The following is a 15,363-nucleotide window of genomic DNA, read 5'->3' on the forward strand; positions in this document are numbered from 1 at the left end:
CAAGCTGGACTGAGCACATGCCAACATGCCGACAAAACCAAAGATAAATGTCACACATATCTTCAATAAATTACTTCTATCCATTTGCAAAGTATGTTCTGTTCCAATTGAATTTCCTTTAATGTAATAAAAAACACATTTGATAGACATTGGAAGAACGCAGGCATGAAATACTACTATATTTATTATAAAAAAGCATTATTCTTGCACAATATACATGTGATATCTGTCATCCAATTGCAAACTCTTGTTAAGCTTTTCCAGAATAAACTTTAATGGATTAAAAAGTATTGTGTTTTGAAAAGGCACGGTCAAAAATATGTATTACAATATCGAAAGTTATTTTGATCTATTTGACCTTGACATCTGATAACGATTGACATTACGTTTAAATAAAAAAACAGCTCCTGAGCTCTTGTATAAAATGTACAAAAACAGTATTTAAAACGTCAAATTGCACTGAAATAAAAGGTTTTAATGATAACACAAGAAAACGAATCATTAATTGTATTATGGTGCAAGTTTGACATTAACACGTACCTTCTAATTGCATTTGTCGATCTGCAACGCATACATGTGAATTTTACTTTTATTTCCCTGCTAGACTATATATTGTATGAAATATTATAACAGTTTGCAGATTATGACTGATTGGTTAAAATTCATTATTTTCAAGTTACAATTAATTTCTGTTTTAAGCGGACGTCGCCGCCTGACAACATTATCCGATTGTCCGGTATATCGCAGTGGTAAGCACACTCGCTTTTCACCTATGCGACCCGGGTTAAATTCCCAGCCTGGGCGCATGTCAGTTTGGTTTGTGGTTACCGAGCCGGAGATGTCGGATTCCTCCGAGAATTCCGGTATACCCCTCAACACAATACTAGACTCTCGCGTAGCATCGTGCCAGAAGGGTGAATGATATAATGTTATAATAACTCGTTTTACATCGTTGTAAAACTAATCATCTTTACTTAATCATCCTGCTACACAGGTGACGTCACAAGCTATTCTCATTGGCATGAATATTTTTGCCTTTAATACAAATTGTTTCTTAGTCCTTAGGTGATATCAAGTCATTACGTGTTGCTCAAAAGCATCAAAGAAAAGAACCAGTCCAGAGATATGCCCTGTAGCAATTAAATATTCAATACCATCCCCGCCCCCTCGTTTAAATGAAGTAAGGAAATTTGCGACTATCAATGAATTTAAGACAATACGTTGAAACTGAGATAATGATTCAAAATTTGATATAACGAATGAACTGATTCAAAATTTTATATATCGAATGCTATAAACCTAGTGGCAATGTGACATTGCACATTATAACACGCGAATATTGACACATATAACTTCCATTCCTTTATCGAACGGCCGTTCGGCAATTGCGAAAATTTTCGATGAACGCAACATCTTCGCATACATGTTCGGAACGCTAATCATCGCATGTAAGTTTTTTATTTTTTCATTTTTATTTTATTTTATTTGTTTTATGTCAGCAGGGCACGAAAAACGTGAAAATGTTAATTTATGATTTGTTAATTGTTTTGTAGCATTAGCATTTTAAAATTACGTTAAAAAAATATTTTACGTATCAACTATGAAGTGATTTCATTTCTTTCGCGTTATTATGAAGTAATGATCAACTATTTACGGTTACGGTCGGGTCATTATATTTACAGAATGGTTGATAAAAAATTATTATTTCCTTATTTTGGAAATACATATTGACCTATTGGTGGGAATGTAAATAATTTTTCGTGATTGATGTCATTATTGGGGAAATCAACGCAGTTGGCCTTGTTTAAGTATGCGTGGAGTTATACCTGACAATGATATCAATCACGCAATACATTCCTTAAATAACTACCTCATTGAAAGGCTTGCGTGTTTTGATATATGAGAAGAGATTATACCATTGGCTTTACATATGTACTAACAATCGTAACAACTCGGCCATCTCCGGCAATCTTCGGATAGACCTCTTGAATTGGCTTCAAGATATACGGAACTGTGATAAAGCCGCCGTTAACAATTTACTGAACTGAATGATTTTGATTCGTGTCTTGATTACGCGTAAGAGAATTTTAAAGTAAGATTCAAAAGAAACAAAACACTGTTTCATACTTCTCCTACGTAAAACGTTAAATATGTCCCTTGACGGTTCAAACACTTTTTCAAAATGGTCGCCGCCATGATGGACTTCTTATCCTTATTATATCCGAGATCGTAGTTGTTGGATAATAGTCGAGATGTTCTGATTACTGATCTAACTCAACAATAATTATACATAAATTGGTATTAATTACGAAGTGAAGAGTTGTGTTCAGAATAGTAATAGTTAATCTCATTAATCTTTGAAATTGTATAGCATTCTACAATCTTCCAAACTTACATCTACAGTAATAAATTGAAATACTCTGATTCGGAACTACGTGTGTTATTTAACAACTGTTTGTATGATATTAACAAAAACGAACTTGGTTTATAAAATAGAAAATATAAAAAAGTCGTACTGTACAAAATAAATAACATTTTTAGTTTATAACGGCCAGACAAAACAGGTTAAAATTATGCACGAGATTTTTTACAAGACAACGAGTGTAATCGGTTAACACGACAGCCAGTTGTTCACAGTAGAACAAGTGTTGAAATGACTGCTTTGCATTTTTAGTTTTTAATTTAGTCGCAATAAAATGCTGGATCGTCTACATAATGCCAACACATACCTGGATAAACATGTTTAAAACAATTATGTTGTTGAAATGTATTTGTTGTTATCTTTAATTCTGAATCAGATTGTATCATTTAATTGTCCTTCTCATGATTTTTCTGTGTCTAATGTCTGAAATGTAACAAACTTTTACAATCAATGTATAGACTTTTACTGAATGTGACAGGTTTGTCAGGAAATTTGCCTTCGCTGGAGCTGAATATCTGAAAAGTATTGTGTTGAATGTTTAATTGATGGACAAGTCTAGGTTTTCTGGTTCGTTGTTTGTATCCTGTTTTGGACATTTTCTGCACATATTCAAGCAGAATATACGAGTTATGCTAGGTTGTCCTGTCATTCAGAAAATATTTAGATGTATATCTTAGGGATTCGTTACTTAGGAATTAGGAGAGGGGCGTGCTGTCTCCGCATATTTATTATGCCTTCGAATTTGACTATTAAAGTGGATGGATGTTTTGAGAGTATTTCATTCATGAATGGCTTAATTAATAATGGAATAAAAACACAGAAAACAAAAATTATAATATTTTTATGAACTGAATAAAACGCAAAATAATCAAAGCCTTACACATACACTCAACTCGAGACAAGCAATAGGTCATTTTATTAAAGATATGAACTTAGATAGATAGGCTATCCATTATGTACGATACAGCATCTCGCTTTATTAATCAAACTGTCGAGTATGAAACTGTGTGCCAAGTGGAAGAGATGATTCAACTTTCTCATCCGCCGTACCATAAACGTCATTCTAAAATTATGACTTCCAATCATAGATATTCTCGTGTTTCTAAAAATGGCCTCTATAATAATTAAACAATACTTAGACTGTGCATTATACAACAGCTCTTTAACCGTTCATTATCCGGACATGGAATACAGCTTTTGGCATATTCTGATAGACTTTACAAACGCAATGCATATACTCTGGCAAATAAAGTTCATGGATTGCAATTTGGAGAGAAAAAATGGGAGAACATGTAAACATGTGTTTCAAATTTTCAACCGATGATTCTTTGCTAAGCCTGTATAAAACTTTTTAAAACTACCAATAAGGAATTATGCTTTTTGCCAATCACTTAAACTCGTAACAGATAAAAATATGCCGATATACCCAACTGCCTAAACATAAATGTGAGGAAATTATTATGTGCCAAGTCAAGAAGGAGATTTAACAATGTCTGCTACAGTTACGGTTGAGAAAAAGAAAGCAACAAGTTGACAACCCTCCCTGCCATGATAAACCTCAGATCTCCTTTGGGTGTAATTTATTTTCTTAACTCAGGGAATTTTCTGTCACTTATTGGCGGTATTGTACAGGAGGTTTGTAAATGAATCTTTGTATGTTAATTGAATGAGAACGTTCATCAATATGATGGACCCACGGGACTTGTCGTACAAGATATCTTTATCTCCCCAACCGATAGCCACTATGGCGGCGCAAGAAAAAAAGACATTATATGATCGATCTTGCAAAGTTTAAAATCATAAAAAAGCGCTAGAATGAAGTGTTAATTTGCCTTTCTTTTAGTTTAGATACTAACTCAACATCACCTGAATTAATAAACTCTATTCATGGTATTGATACAATTTGACTTTATAGCAAGATGGTTGTTAATGAATTGAAATTTAATACATTGCAGTATTTGTTAGAATGTTAAAATGATTTTTCCAATTTACAAACGACAGGAAGAAGAGTTCTTCAAAGAAAGGCATTAACGTTCCTGAAATCGTATGGCATTGAACATGTCTGTTTTGTTTTTTACTTTCTTTTTAAACACAACGATAAGAAGCAAGCTGGTGTCTTTTGTGGAACAACCAGAAAGATATAGACTTTGATCAAAACAATACACCGAGATCCTAGTGTATTTTCCCCTGCAAAGCATCGTTCTTCGCTAATGTATTTATATGTGTATGACTCGTCAAGTGTCTTCATCGCCTTCTTAGTTCATATCTGCGTAACGTTAATGGTGAAGTCGCATATTAATAGCCTTATTTACCTATTGTTGTCGGATATATATATATATTAAATGTTTGGGCGTTCTGAACACCTATTCCAATAGTCGCTCTCTCAATTGAATTAACGACATCTTAAGTGTAAAACTTACAAGTGTTGAAACATTGCTCTATTGTGAAAGTGCACATACTTTGCGCAAAACAATTTTTTTATGGTTTCTCCAATGAAATAACAAAGTGCGTTTATAATTTAAAAAAACAACAACGACAATAGCCTTAACAAAAATAAATTGACATTTGTTCATCATTCAAGTAATACATAGCGACAAGATTAATAACTCAATAATCAACATAATAAGTCTCGGTATAACTGTTTCCATGGATATATTCAAGCTTCTACGCAATGATCTCCCTTGAAATACATGTTGTTATCATAAGATAGGTAATTTAAATCCCAGCTATATATTACTTTTTTTCTTGCCATAAGCAATAAAAAATGGTTACAAAACGGCACCAGTGTCTATGATGACACATCCGATTCGTACTGTCCCTCGGGCTAGATTCGATGGGGTATTACCAGTCAGGTGTTCCATAATGGACAAAGGGCACACCAGAGCCGTATATTTACCTCTACTGAACGTAATAATCAATGGTAAACACGAGAATGTCAATAAAAGACATCTGTTTATGTGGTATACCTAAGCTAACGTTTTGAAGTTGATCGTTTGAGCCCCAGGATCCTGGTTAAGAGGTTATACATTAACTTATTCAATTAAAAGTGGTATAAGTAATTGTGCATGACAAGAACTTTGTCTCAATTGGACTTATTGAATCCTAAAATATCTATCTTACGCAGATGTATGACGTTAAACTGCATGCCTAACAAAAGGTCGAATTGCGTCTGTGACCCCTTAAGGGTAGAAACAATGCGACCTTTCACAGGCTATAATTTCGTACCAATTTAATTCTGATGAAATCAAATGGTTTCCCTCACATATATAACTTAGTTCATGGTCAATAAACCGCAACTCTACGCATTCCAGGCGTCGTTAATGCTTATATGTTGTTAAATAAGAACTGTTTTGTGTTAAGTAATGAATATGCACGAGGATATAATTATGCAGTGGATTGTTATGTTTTGACTTTTTGCACCAAATTTCCAGGGATGTATCAATATTGGAGAGTCATAAATATTAAGATATGGAATACTATGATACATTGAGAAATTCATTTGATTGTGCATTTACTCAAATTTCAAAACAAATACTACGAAAATGTTTACTTTCTTCACTCCGTTGAAAAGTGTTTTATTTAAATATTGCTCGTCTGCCTCGAAATGGAAATAAAATTGACAGATAAAAACATGCCTTGACCGTCGTATATGAAATGTTTAAAAGACAAAACAGCCGGTAAATAGAGGCTATTATGAACGTCCTGATATACACATGCATCCGTCTCGACGTCTGCGCGGTATTATGAATACATATATACATGAACCGAATTTGTACCTACTCTTACAGGTCGTCAGAAAATCGTTCTATAGTTATATTGTTTTTATAACACACCTGTGATTATTTCCATGATTTAATGTACTTTTAATGTAATTCGTATCTTACTCCAGAGAAACTGCACTTTATTGAATCTTCCGTATATTTTGCAAATACTTATATAATCTGCAGACTGAAAAACTTAAGCAACAAGTTACATGTACATTCAGCAAGATGTTTTTTCTGTGATAATGATAAAATATCATCAGGTAAAAACAGTCGCGATTTTTATCTCTGGTTAAATTTTATATCTTTCTAGTGAGTTTGAAATTTGAATTCAAAACATTTAAAACAGACTTGATGAATAAAGGGTGAAGAGCTATTCTCTGCTAGAATTTCTTAAATTCGTGGAAAAAACAGTAAGTAAACGATGAAAAACGAATGACAATATCATAAAACATGTACCTAACGAAAAGCGGGGAAATTACCACAGGCTGAATAACAACATTAATTCCCATGGTACGGTGCTATGAAACATCGAAAGGCTAGAGAATTAACTTTCGAGACGTCATTTTTGGAGCCTTGTAATTTTTGGCCGGGATGTAAAAAGAACATAGTGTGGCTTTCTTCACAATCGATGACTAAGTATGCTTCTAAACTAACCTTAGAGGGATTAATTTTCACCATTCAAACAAATGTCTTCCAATAAAAGCTTACCTTGCCTTTTAAGTATGTCAGCATTCCGACTTCACTCAAATCGCTGTTACAAACGATCAGCAATGCGAAAGCTGACATGTTTGTTCGTTACGAATGATTCAAGCTTATTATGCTTCTTTACTGAATCTTACTTAAAGCAGAATTAAGTTTGGTGTTCTTTAAACTATCATTTCTGATAGGAACTGTGTCAACGTTCATACTAGTTTTTCTCTCATCTGCACAATATTGCAATATGTGGGACATCTAGACGTAGTGTTGTCTCATTAGACATCTGTTAGCAAACTAGCAAACTAGCATATGATACAATGGATGACAAGTGTCATTATTTTTTGGTGGATATATTCAGAATGAATGTTTCAAGTGGCAAATATTTAACATGGAATGTTATTTGTTTATAATAATCAATTATGTTACATCTACTGAAATCATAAACCATTTAACCATTTAAGGGTCTTATTCCATACGAAGTGGATTAGGAATGTCTAACAAAATGTATTGTTTGAACATGTCATGAACGTTTGCCAATTAAACGTGTTTTTTCCAATGCCAACTTAAACTGATATGCCGTACTTAAAAAATAAATATTTGTTAACAAATTGAAATATATTAATAAGAATTTTAATTGTTTCTTGAATATATATGTGTAAATATATTTTAAGCAAAGCAGATGTGTCGCCTGTCGAACGCGCCCATCCAAATTTATATAGTAAAGTAACTATGACCTCCAAATTTGACGCCCTGACTCCAGAGTCAATAGAAGCAATCATTTGGCACACGTGGTTACCACGTTTAAAGAGTAAACAACACGCCAAACAAAAAACATTTATTCAAAACAAAATTGCAAGTCCACTGAAGCAAATAACAACACATCGCAAAGTAATCTCAGATAATGTGTCTGCCATGCTTCGTAGGCGACACACCAATGGTTTCTGGAGAACACAAGCTATTATCTATATCATTGTGTCAGCAATGAGTTATTATTTCCTCGAATTGCCAAAATATGACATGTTTTGAAATTAGATCTCCCACGCTAATGGAGATTAATATAACTTTGGTAGATACAGTTAATATGTTGATGATACCGCTTTTCATGTCAAAGTAACATCTTCGTAACGCAGCTAAACTATAGGTGTTCATATAAAGGGAATTATTGATTGCTGTAGAGGAACAAACATAAAGATCCGACTGTTTTATGCAAAGGTTCTGATGAAATGAGTTACCTAATCTTTGATCGTTTAGTTTGTTAGGATAGTTAACACCAACATTTGCTACCGACGGCTGTGTTTTGTTTGTTGTCTTGTCTTGATTTTCGCATAAATATTGTAAAGTTGTGTCTCTTGTTTGTTGTTTGTTTGGCTTTAATAAAAACTATAGGTTAACATTGAGACTATTTGGTATGTCACATGGAATTATGAGTAGCGATTGTGTTTTAAAAGTAAACAATTTATCATTGAAATGGATATTACAAAACCACATAATTTATATTACTGTTTATTATCAATAAGATTCTTAAACTTTCCAAAATTGACAACAATGTCTGAAAGGACTTATAGGAACTATAATTTATATTTTACTCTGACAATATGTTAAAATGGTAAAACAATTTCAAACTGCGACGTATTTACTTTAAAAAAAAAAGTCGATTTGAAATAAGCTGTTGAAACCTAAAATCATTCTAAACAGCAATTTGGTATTATCATTACTTCAGTATTCATCAAGATTTTTCAGATGCAGAAGGCCATTTTGACAGTATGTTGATCGTTTGAATCATAAGCCTTTGAAGATAAGAGAGAGGAAAATCATAAAATAATAAATGAAATAACTTGTGTTCTACTGGAAAAGCGAATGTACGGGGTACATATTCATAACAAATACGTGGAACAAGAGGGTTTATTTTGTTGCAGATAACATATTGAAAAGTTACTACGGCAGTGTTCCATTAGTTGGTAGTAGAATGTATATATGCAATTTGTGATTATGGAAGCCTCAGTGTTCATTTCTTTTGTATCAACATGTCTTCAAACTGCTCCATCTATACAGTATGTTATCATGGATGTCTCTGACCTAAATTTGATATAAATTAATTTGTTAAAATAATCACAAAACCCTTCCAAATTAGATCAAAAGTGTATGGGGTCACAATACCTAGCCTCCAAATTCAACATAACTGCTATGTTAAGAAAAACACAGTTTGTTTGTACATCGGAGACCTAAAGTTTTTCTCTATAATACAAATGAAATTGAATACTGAATTTAATATTTTCTTACTTCAGCATCCTGAATACCTTATGAGTTGGTGTTTACTACCAGATACAGAGCCAAAGCTGCTTCACATATGTCGGAAATCATGCAACTTTCTGATGATCAACACAAATGAGGAAAATTGATATATATATATATATATATATATATATATATATATATATATATATATATATATATATATATATATATTGTACAAAAAATATTTTGTCATTACAAAGTGAAGGATTTTGAAGAAAACTATAAAAAGTGCTAAAAGAAATTGAACATGATTGATGTTAATGTTAGTTTGATTGCTTCATCTGTAAGATATATTCAATGGATGAATTTGTACATAACAATGTCAAAGCATATTAATTTGCATCTCTAAATTGAACATGTTTCTTGCTGAAGGCAAATAGTTATATGGAATTCAGTTGGATAATGATGACACTATTTTGAACCCCCTTTTAAACATCCTGTGTTTATTTCAATTTGATTAAATACATTTAGACTCTGTTGTAGATCTATATCTGTAGAAATTAAATGTAAACAAACGTTGTTTGTCTTTTAATGTATGTCAGTACTGTTGAAATAATTGAAAAACATTTTTTTTTTCTTCAAAATGTTATGCTTATATGGATTTGTTATTTTAATGCATAAATAAATATCAAAAGAAAGATGACTATATGAGTGCTACTTTCGTATGTTGTTTCGTACAAGTCATAATAGTATTTATTGATATTTATTTATTATTCATGTTTTACTCACTTTGATGATTGACAATCAGCATTTAATATTTATTTTAACATCATATTGAATTTTACAAAAGTAAATTTAGCTGTTTAACACCTTTTTATGTATTGGTGCATTCGAAATGCATCTAAAAATATGTGTATGATAATCAATGTGGCTAATTTTAGCAATATAGTTTGAATATTAATCGTTATTGCAAATGTAAAGTTCATCCAATCAGAACATAGCCGGTGATCGTACTTATTTCTGAACTCCAGTTGTTGTGACAGTTACTGACTTGACCACAAACACTAAATACAAATTGATGTGTGGAAAGCATGAGGTTATGTGGGACCACGCATCACGGTTAAGTCGTGCAGCGTCGGGAACGGGCCAGTATATACACTCCGGTATAGTTGGGTGGTCACCGAGCCCGAGCCACACTGTCTAAGGGGCACGTGCAGTTTGCCATTAATTTAGGGAATTAGCTGGCACAACTGCGAGTCGCCGTTTAAATTCAGATCACGTTTAATCTTTGAATTTGATTAACAACTCCAGTCCAATTTAGATGTTAAAAGTTGGTTCTTTATTAATTCCACACAAGTTTATATAGTCACAATAAGGGTGCTTTTCAAAATAATGAGGCTTTTTCTTTTATCTCTCCTAACTTTTATTCCTTTCACTTTTGCGAAGTGTTTTCAGGCACATTATGGGCCTATCAATCTTGTTAAGAAAATTGTTGAGTTTCAAATGGATGGCTCAATCAGCAAAAGAGTTGTGTAAGAATATTATTATGTTGCTAAATTTGTCTCCTGTGCACCCAAAAAAGTGTGATGTTTTACATGAAGACCTTTATTCAAATGTGTTTTATTTTTTGAAACTGAATGATATAGTATTTTGGTATTGTTTTTTATACATACTTTATTCCATTGATCAGAAATTTAGTTTTGTAGGCTCTAATGTAATCTTGCAAACATTTACAGTATTGTTTCAAGCTTTACTGAAAGTTCAGTTCCTCTTATTGTAAAAATGTTTACCAGGAAAAGTTAAGTTACAAAAATAATTACATATTTAAAAAATATTACTTGCATTATGATTTGTCCCCTGTGCACCCTTTCCATTACATAACAAAGTACTAAACATGTATAAAATCTAGTACTTTCCATTACAATTGATGATATATTTCTTTTTTTTTGGACTCAATTTGAAGTAATAAATGTTATATATGTGACTGTTTGCTGTAAGTTGTTCTCTTAGCCATTATTTTCCATTTGCATCATTACATGCTGTTGAATATTGAGGAAATTGTTGTGAAAAATGTGATACTGAAGAATATTTGAGGAATACACTCTAACATGTATAAATAAATGTCTTATGTTGATCACACATAATATTTTTATTAACATGAAAGTGAATATAAATGCATATTTTATTGGCTTTCAATGTGTCCCCTGTGCACCGAAAAATAGTTCAATTTTGAAATGAAAAATTTGGCAATTGTAAATTACAATACATTCTTGAAATTTGGTATATAGTCTATAAAGATGCATAAATTTGAATCTTGTTTTAATTACATCAAAAACTTATGTGATAAAAAGATAATGAAGATTTGAGGAAGTGTCACTCGCAAACAATTATAGTCAAAAAGTAAAATTTACAATTAGATTAAGGTTTGTGATAATTGAGAAGTGTCAAAGTCTCAAAGAGTAAGGTTTATGATTATGGTATAGAAGAATAAGATGTTACCAAATAAAAATAAAAATATATTTTCTAACAGAATTTGTAATAGAAAGTCACACGGTGACAAATGCAATCAAAATTATTTCTTGTTTACTAGCTATTTAACTGTCATTGATCAAGTTAGGACGGTTTGTACATGCTTTTAAAATGTTATCTCATAGCCAATTTGATGTGGCGATTGTTTTGCTGGAAAATCATAATATTATGTGCTTTCAGAATGGCTGCAAACAATCATCAACCAAATGTGTTGGATATCTATAATGGTAGACAGTTGCTAGAGAGATACCGTCTGGACAGAGAGGGGATAGAGTTTTTAGAAGCAGAGTTGAATCAGTTTATAGCAACTAGGAACAGGAGCATGACTGTTACAGAAAAGATTCTGATAACACTGCGCTATCTTGCCACTGGGGGTATTCAACTGAATGATGGAGATATCCATTATGTATCTCAACCGTCTGTCTCAAGAGCAGTACGCCAAGTTATTGATGCGCTGGCATAATCCACAGTTGAGCAGGCAATATTTGAAATTTCCATTGACACCACAGACACTTCATGATACCAAATCAGATTTTTATGGTATAGCAGGATTTCCTAATGTTATTGGAGTCATTGATGGGACACATGTGCAAATCAAGGCCCCATTACAGGATGAGCCAGCGTATGTGAACAGAATGGGTTACCATTCGATCAACACGCAGGTATGGTTAACAACAACATATAAGTTTACGGCTTGTTTATGCCAAACATAGGAAAAACAACAATTGTATAATAAACCTCAGTGACACGAATAACATAAATAATATCATTAAAACAATCTTGTTGAATTGAGATATCTTGCTGGATTCGGATAGCGATAGACTTCTATGCCTATCTGAAATGAAACTTTAACTACATATTTAGTTCTGCTAATGACAACATGCTTACCAAGTCTCATGAGATTTTTTGCATACATATGGCCTCTTTATTGCTCACAGAATTTCTAGGATAAACAATCTATAACATTATGGTATTTTTCTTGACACCCTGTGAGCACGTTTTATATTGGTTCAATAGTTTATCAAGGCAGACATTTAGATTCATGGAAATTAAAATGAAAGGTATGAGCAATTTTCCATACTTGACATAGTGACAACTTCTTAATGCAATGTGTGACAATTTCAAGTGCAAGATTGCATCTTTGCTAACATTTCAACAATGTAAATTATTATATTTTGCAAGTTAAGGACACACTGTCTATTAAGAGATGAAGAAAGTGAAAGGTTGTGCTGAAAGATATTCAGTTAATCCTGAAATATTTACAGATAGTCTTTGATGGCCGGGACAATATCATAGATATTGTTGCAAGATGGCCTCGTGCAACCCCTGACAGCAGAATGCTTAGGGAAAGCGGACTCCATGCTTTGTTTCTAGGAGGGCTTGTACCTGGTGACCACAGTTACCTACTGGGTGATAGTGGATACCCATGCAAAAAGTGGCTACTAACACCTTATGTAAATCCACAACCAGGAGCCCAAACCCGCTACAACAGGTAAATATGTTCATCATTAAGTAACATTAATATGAATTAATGAACTATTACTTTCTTTGCTTAGTTGTTAATCATTAAACACGAATCTGGAATAGTTGCAACAGTAAACAGTCGTTATAAATTCAAACTAAAGCTTCATTATCTTCACAGTTTAAACTGTTTTACAGCGCCCATAAAACAACCCGTTCAAGAGTGGAAGGCGGCATTGGCCAACTGAAAAGGAGGTGGGGAATCCTGAACGGGGAAATACGATTAAAACCAGAAAAGGCGTGCAGGTAAGTTAATTTAGTCGTAGGGTTTAAGGGACAGTTTCAGGTTCTGGCATCTGAAACCTTTTCTTACAAAATTGCCAATTGGAAGTTTGAATGTTTTACTGTCTATATCTATACTGTACATTTTTTTTTTAAAATGGAGAAAAAGGTACCAGTTTGATTTAAACCACTGTCAGAGAAATTGATTAAAATATAGTTGAAGGTATTAAACTGTCAGTGTCTTAGTTATTACACGTAAAAACAGTTCAAATAAGTTTTTATGTACAAACATTGACACTGATCACACAGGGCTTCACAGAAGGAATATGAGCATATAATAAATCTTCATTTCAGTATTCTAAATGCACTAACACATCTTTGAATCCTACTGCTGGCTGGCTTTTCTTAAGAGAAAGTCAACAGTAACTTTCTGAATTTGTACATATTCCCTTTAAAGAAAACCTAACAGTAAGAATTTCTAACCATTTGATAGATTACAACTGTGAGATTTTTAAAAAAGACCTTTTACATATCATATGTTTACACAATCAACACTAGAGCTTTCACAAATGTGTTTTGTGGGTGTACAATTATACAGATAGAAGATATCAATTACACACATTACTGTGAGTATTGAATTACATATAAAATAAAGATATAAAATAAAGTATAAGTTTTTTTTCCATTGCAGGGTTATCATTGCATGTGCTGTTTTGCACAACATTTGTAAGCGGCGCAACATTCCATTGCTTGACATTTTACCGAATGCAGCAGGTCAAGGGATGAACCAGGGCGTATATGCAGGGCCCCAAGAAGGGTTGCGTTACAGGGAATTTGTAGCCCAATCATTTTTTTTGAATGTAGTAGAAATGCAATATAGACTTGTATCTCCATATTTATACGTATGAGAAGCAAGTGCATTTGCACTCATGCCTAATTTCCATTTGGAATCCCATTGTGACATTTATGAAATGAAACAGTTGCATTTGGTATTTTGTGTTTGTATTCAATATATGTGTTCATCTAAGTAGAAAACTTCATGTTCAATTAATATCTTCTATTATGCCTTTAAAATTCAAAAGGTATTACAAGGAATTACCATTTAATGTTTATGCTTTAAAGCTTGTTGAATAGAATGACCTGCATGGTTGGACAAGGTCATTCCCAGTGATTTATTTTGGTGCAATTTACTGCCTTCCAAAGGCCATTTCCCCTTACAAAAAAGTCCATTTCCCGCCCCCCCCCCCTACCACCACCAAAAAAAATAAATAATTTTTTTCCAATTTGATAAATGCAAAAAGTGAAAACAAGCAAATTTATCATTATATTTGCTATTTTAGCCCGATTTTGTAGTTTTCCCAAAGTCAACTTTTTTCCCCAATATGCAAGGCACAGGGGGTAAAAATAATTCCAAGAGAAATCACTGCATTCTCATTTGTTAAAATAATCTACAGATACTTATTAAAGACTAATAATACACACAACTTTTATATGCTATTGTTATTTTGTCACTTAAACATTTTATAACAATATATATTAAAACACTGAAATGAATCGCCAAGGATGGAGGGCATCTACTCTTCAAATGTAGTATCTCCAGCTCTTCTCAATTTAAACTTCAAATACTGGATCTGTAGCTTCAGTTTTTTTGCCATCAGCCTTTTCACCTCAGTGTGGCAATCACAGCAACAGTTCTTTCTGTACGTGATTGATATTAAATATCAAATTTTAAAAATAAAAACAGCTTGCCATATCAATATATAAACAGTTTTTTACTTATATAAATAAACACCATCACATTTGGCATCCAATTAAAAAATTTCAAAATTCATTCACTATCAGAGCACTGCTTTGCAGAAAAATAATGAAGGAATGCATTCATTGCCATTCATTATATGCTTTATGGTGATTCATAAAGATTAATCACTGAAACAAAAATGTTTCAAACTTTCTGAAATTGCATTAAATTATGGA

At 32.6% G+C, this 15,363-nt stretch overlaps 1 protein-coding gene across 1 annotated transcript; it reads left to right on the top strand.

The window, feature by feature from the left end:
* The first annotated feature begins 11,827 nt into the window (after nt 1–11,827).
* LOC128223609 (putative nuclease HARBI1) lies at nt 11,828–14,297 on the top strand. The gene is made up of 5 exons (XM_052932883.1): nt 11,828–12,002; nt 12,196–12,308; nt 12,912–13,138; nt 13,306–13,413; nt 14,081–14,297. Exons 1-5 carry the CDS (start codon nt 11,828–11,830, stop codon nt 14,295–14,297), a joined length of 840 nt encoding a protein of 279 aa, XP_052788843.1.
* Nucleotides 14,298–15,363: the final 1,066 nt, after the last annotated feature.

Source organism: Mya arenaria, chromosome 17 (assembly GCF_026914265.1).
Source record: "Mya arenaria isolate MELC-2E11 chromosome 17, ASM2691426v1".
Classification (NCBI taxonomy): domain Eukaryota; kingdom Metazoa; phylum Mollusca; class Bivalvia; order Myida; family Myidae; genus Mya; species Mya arenaria.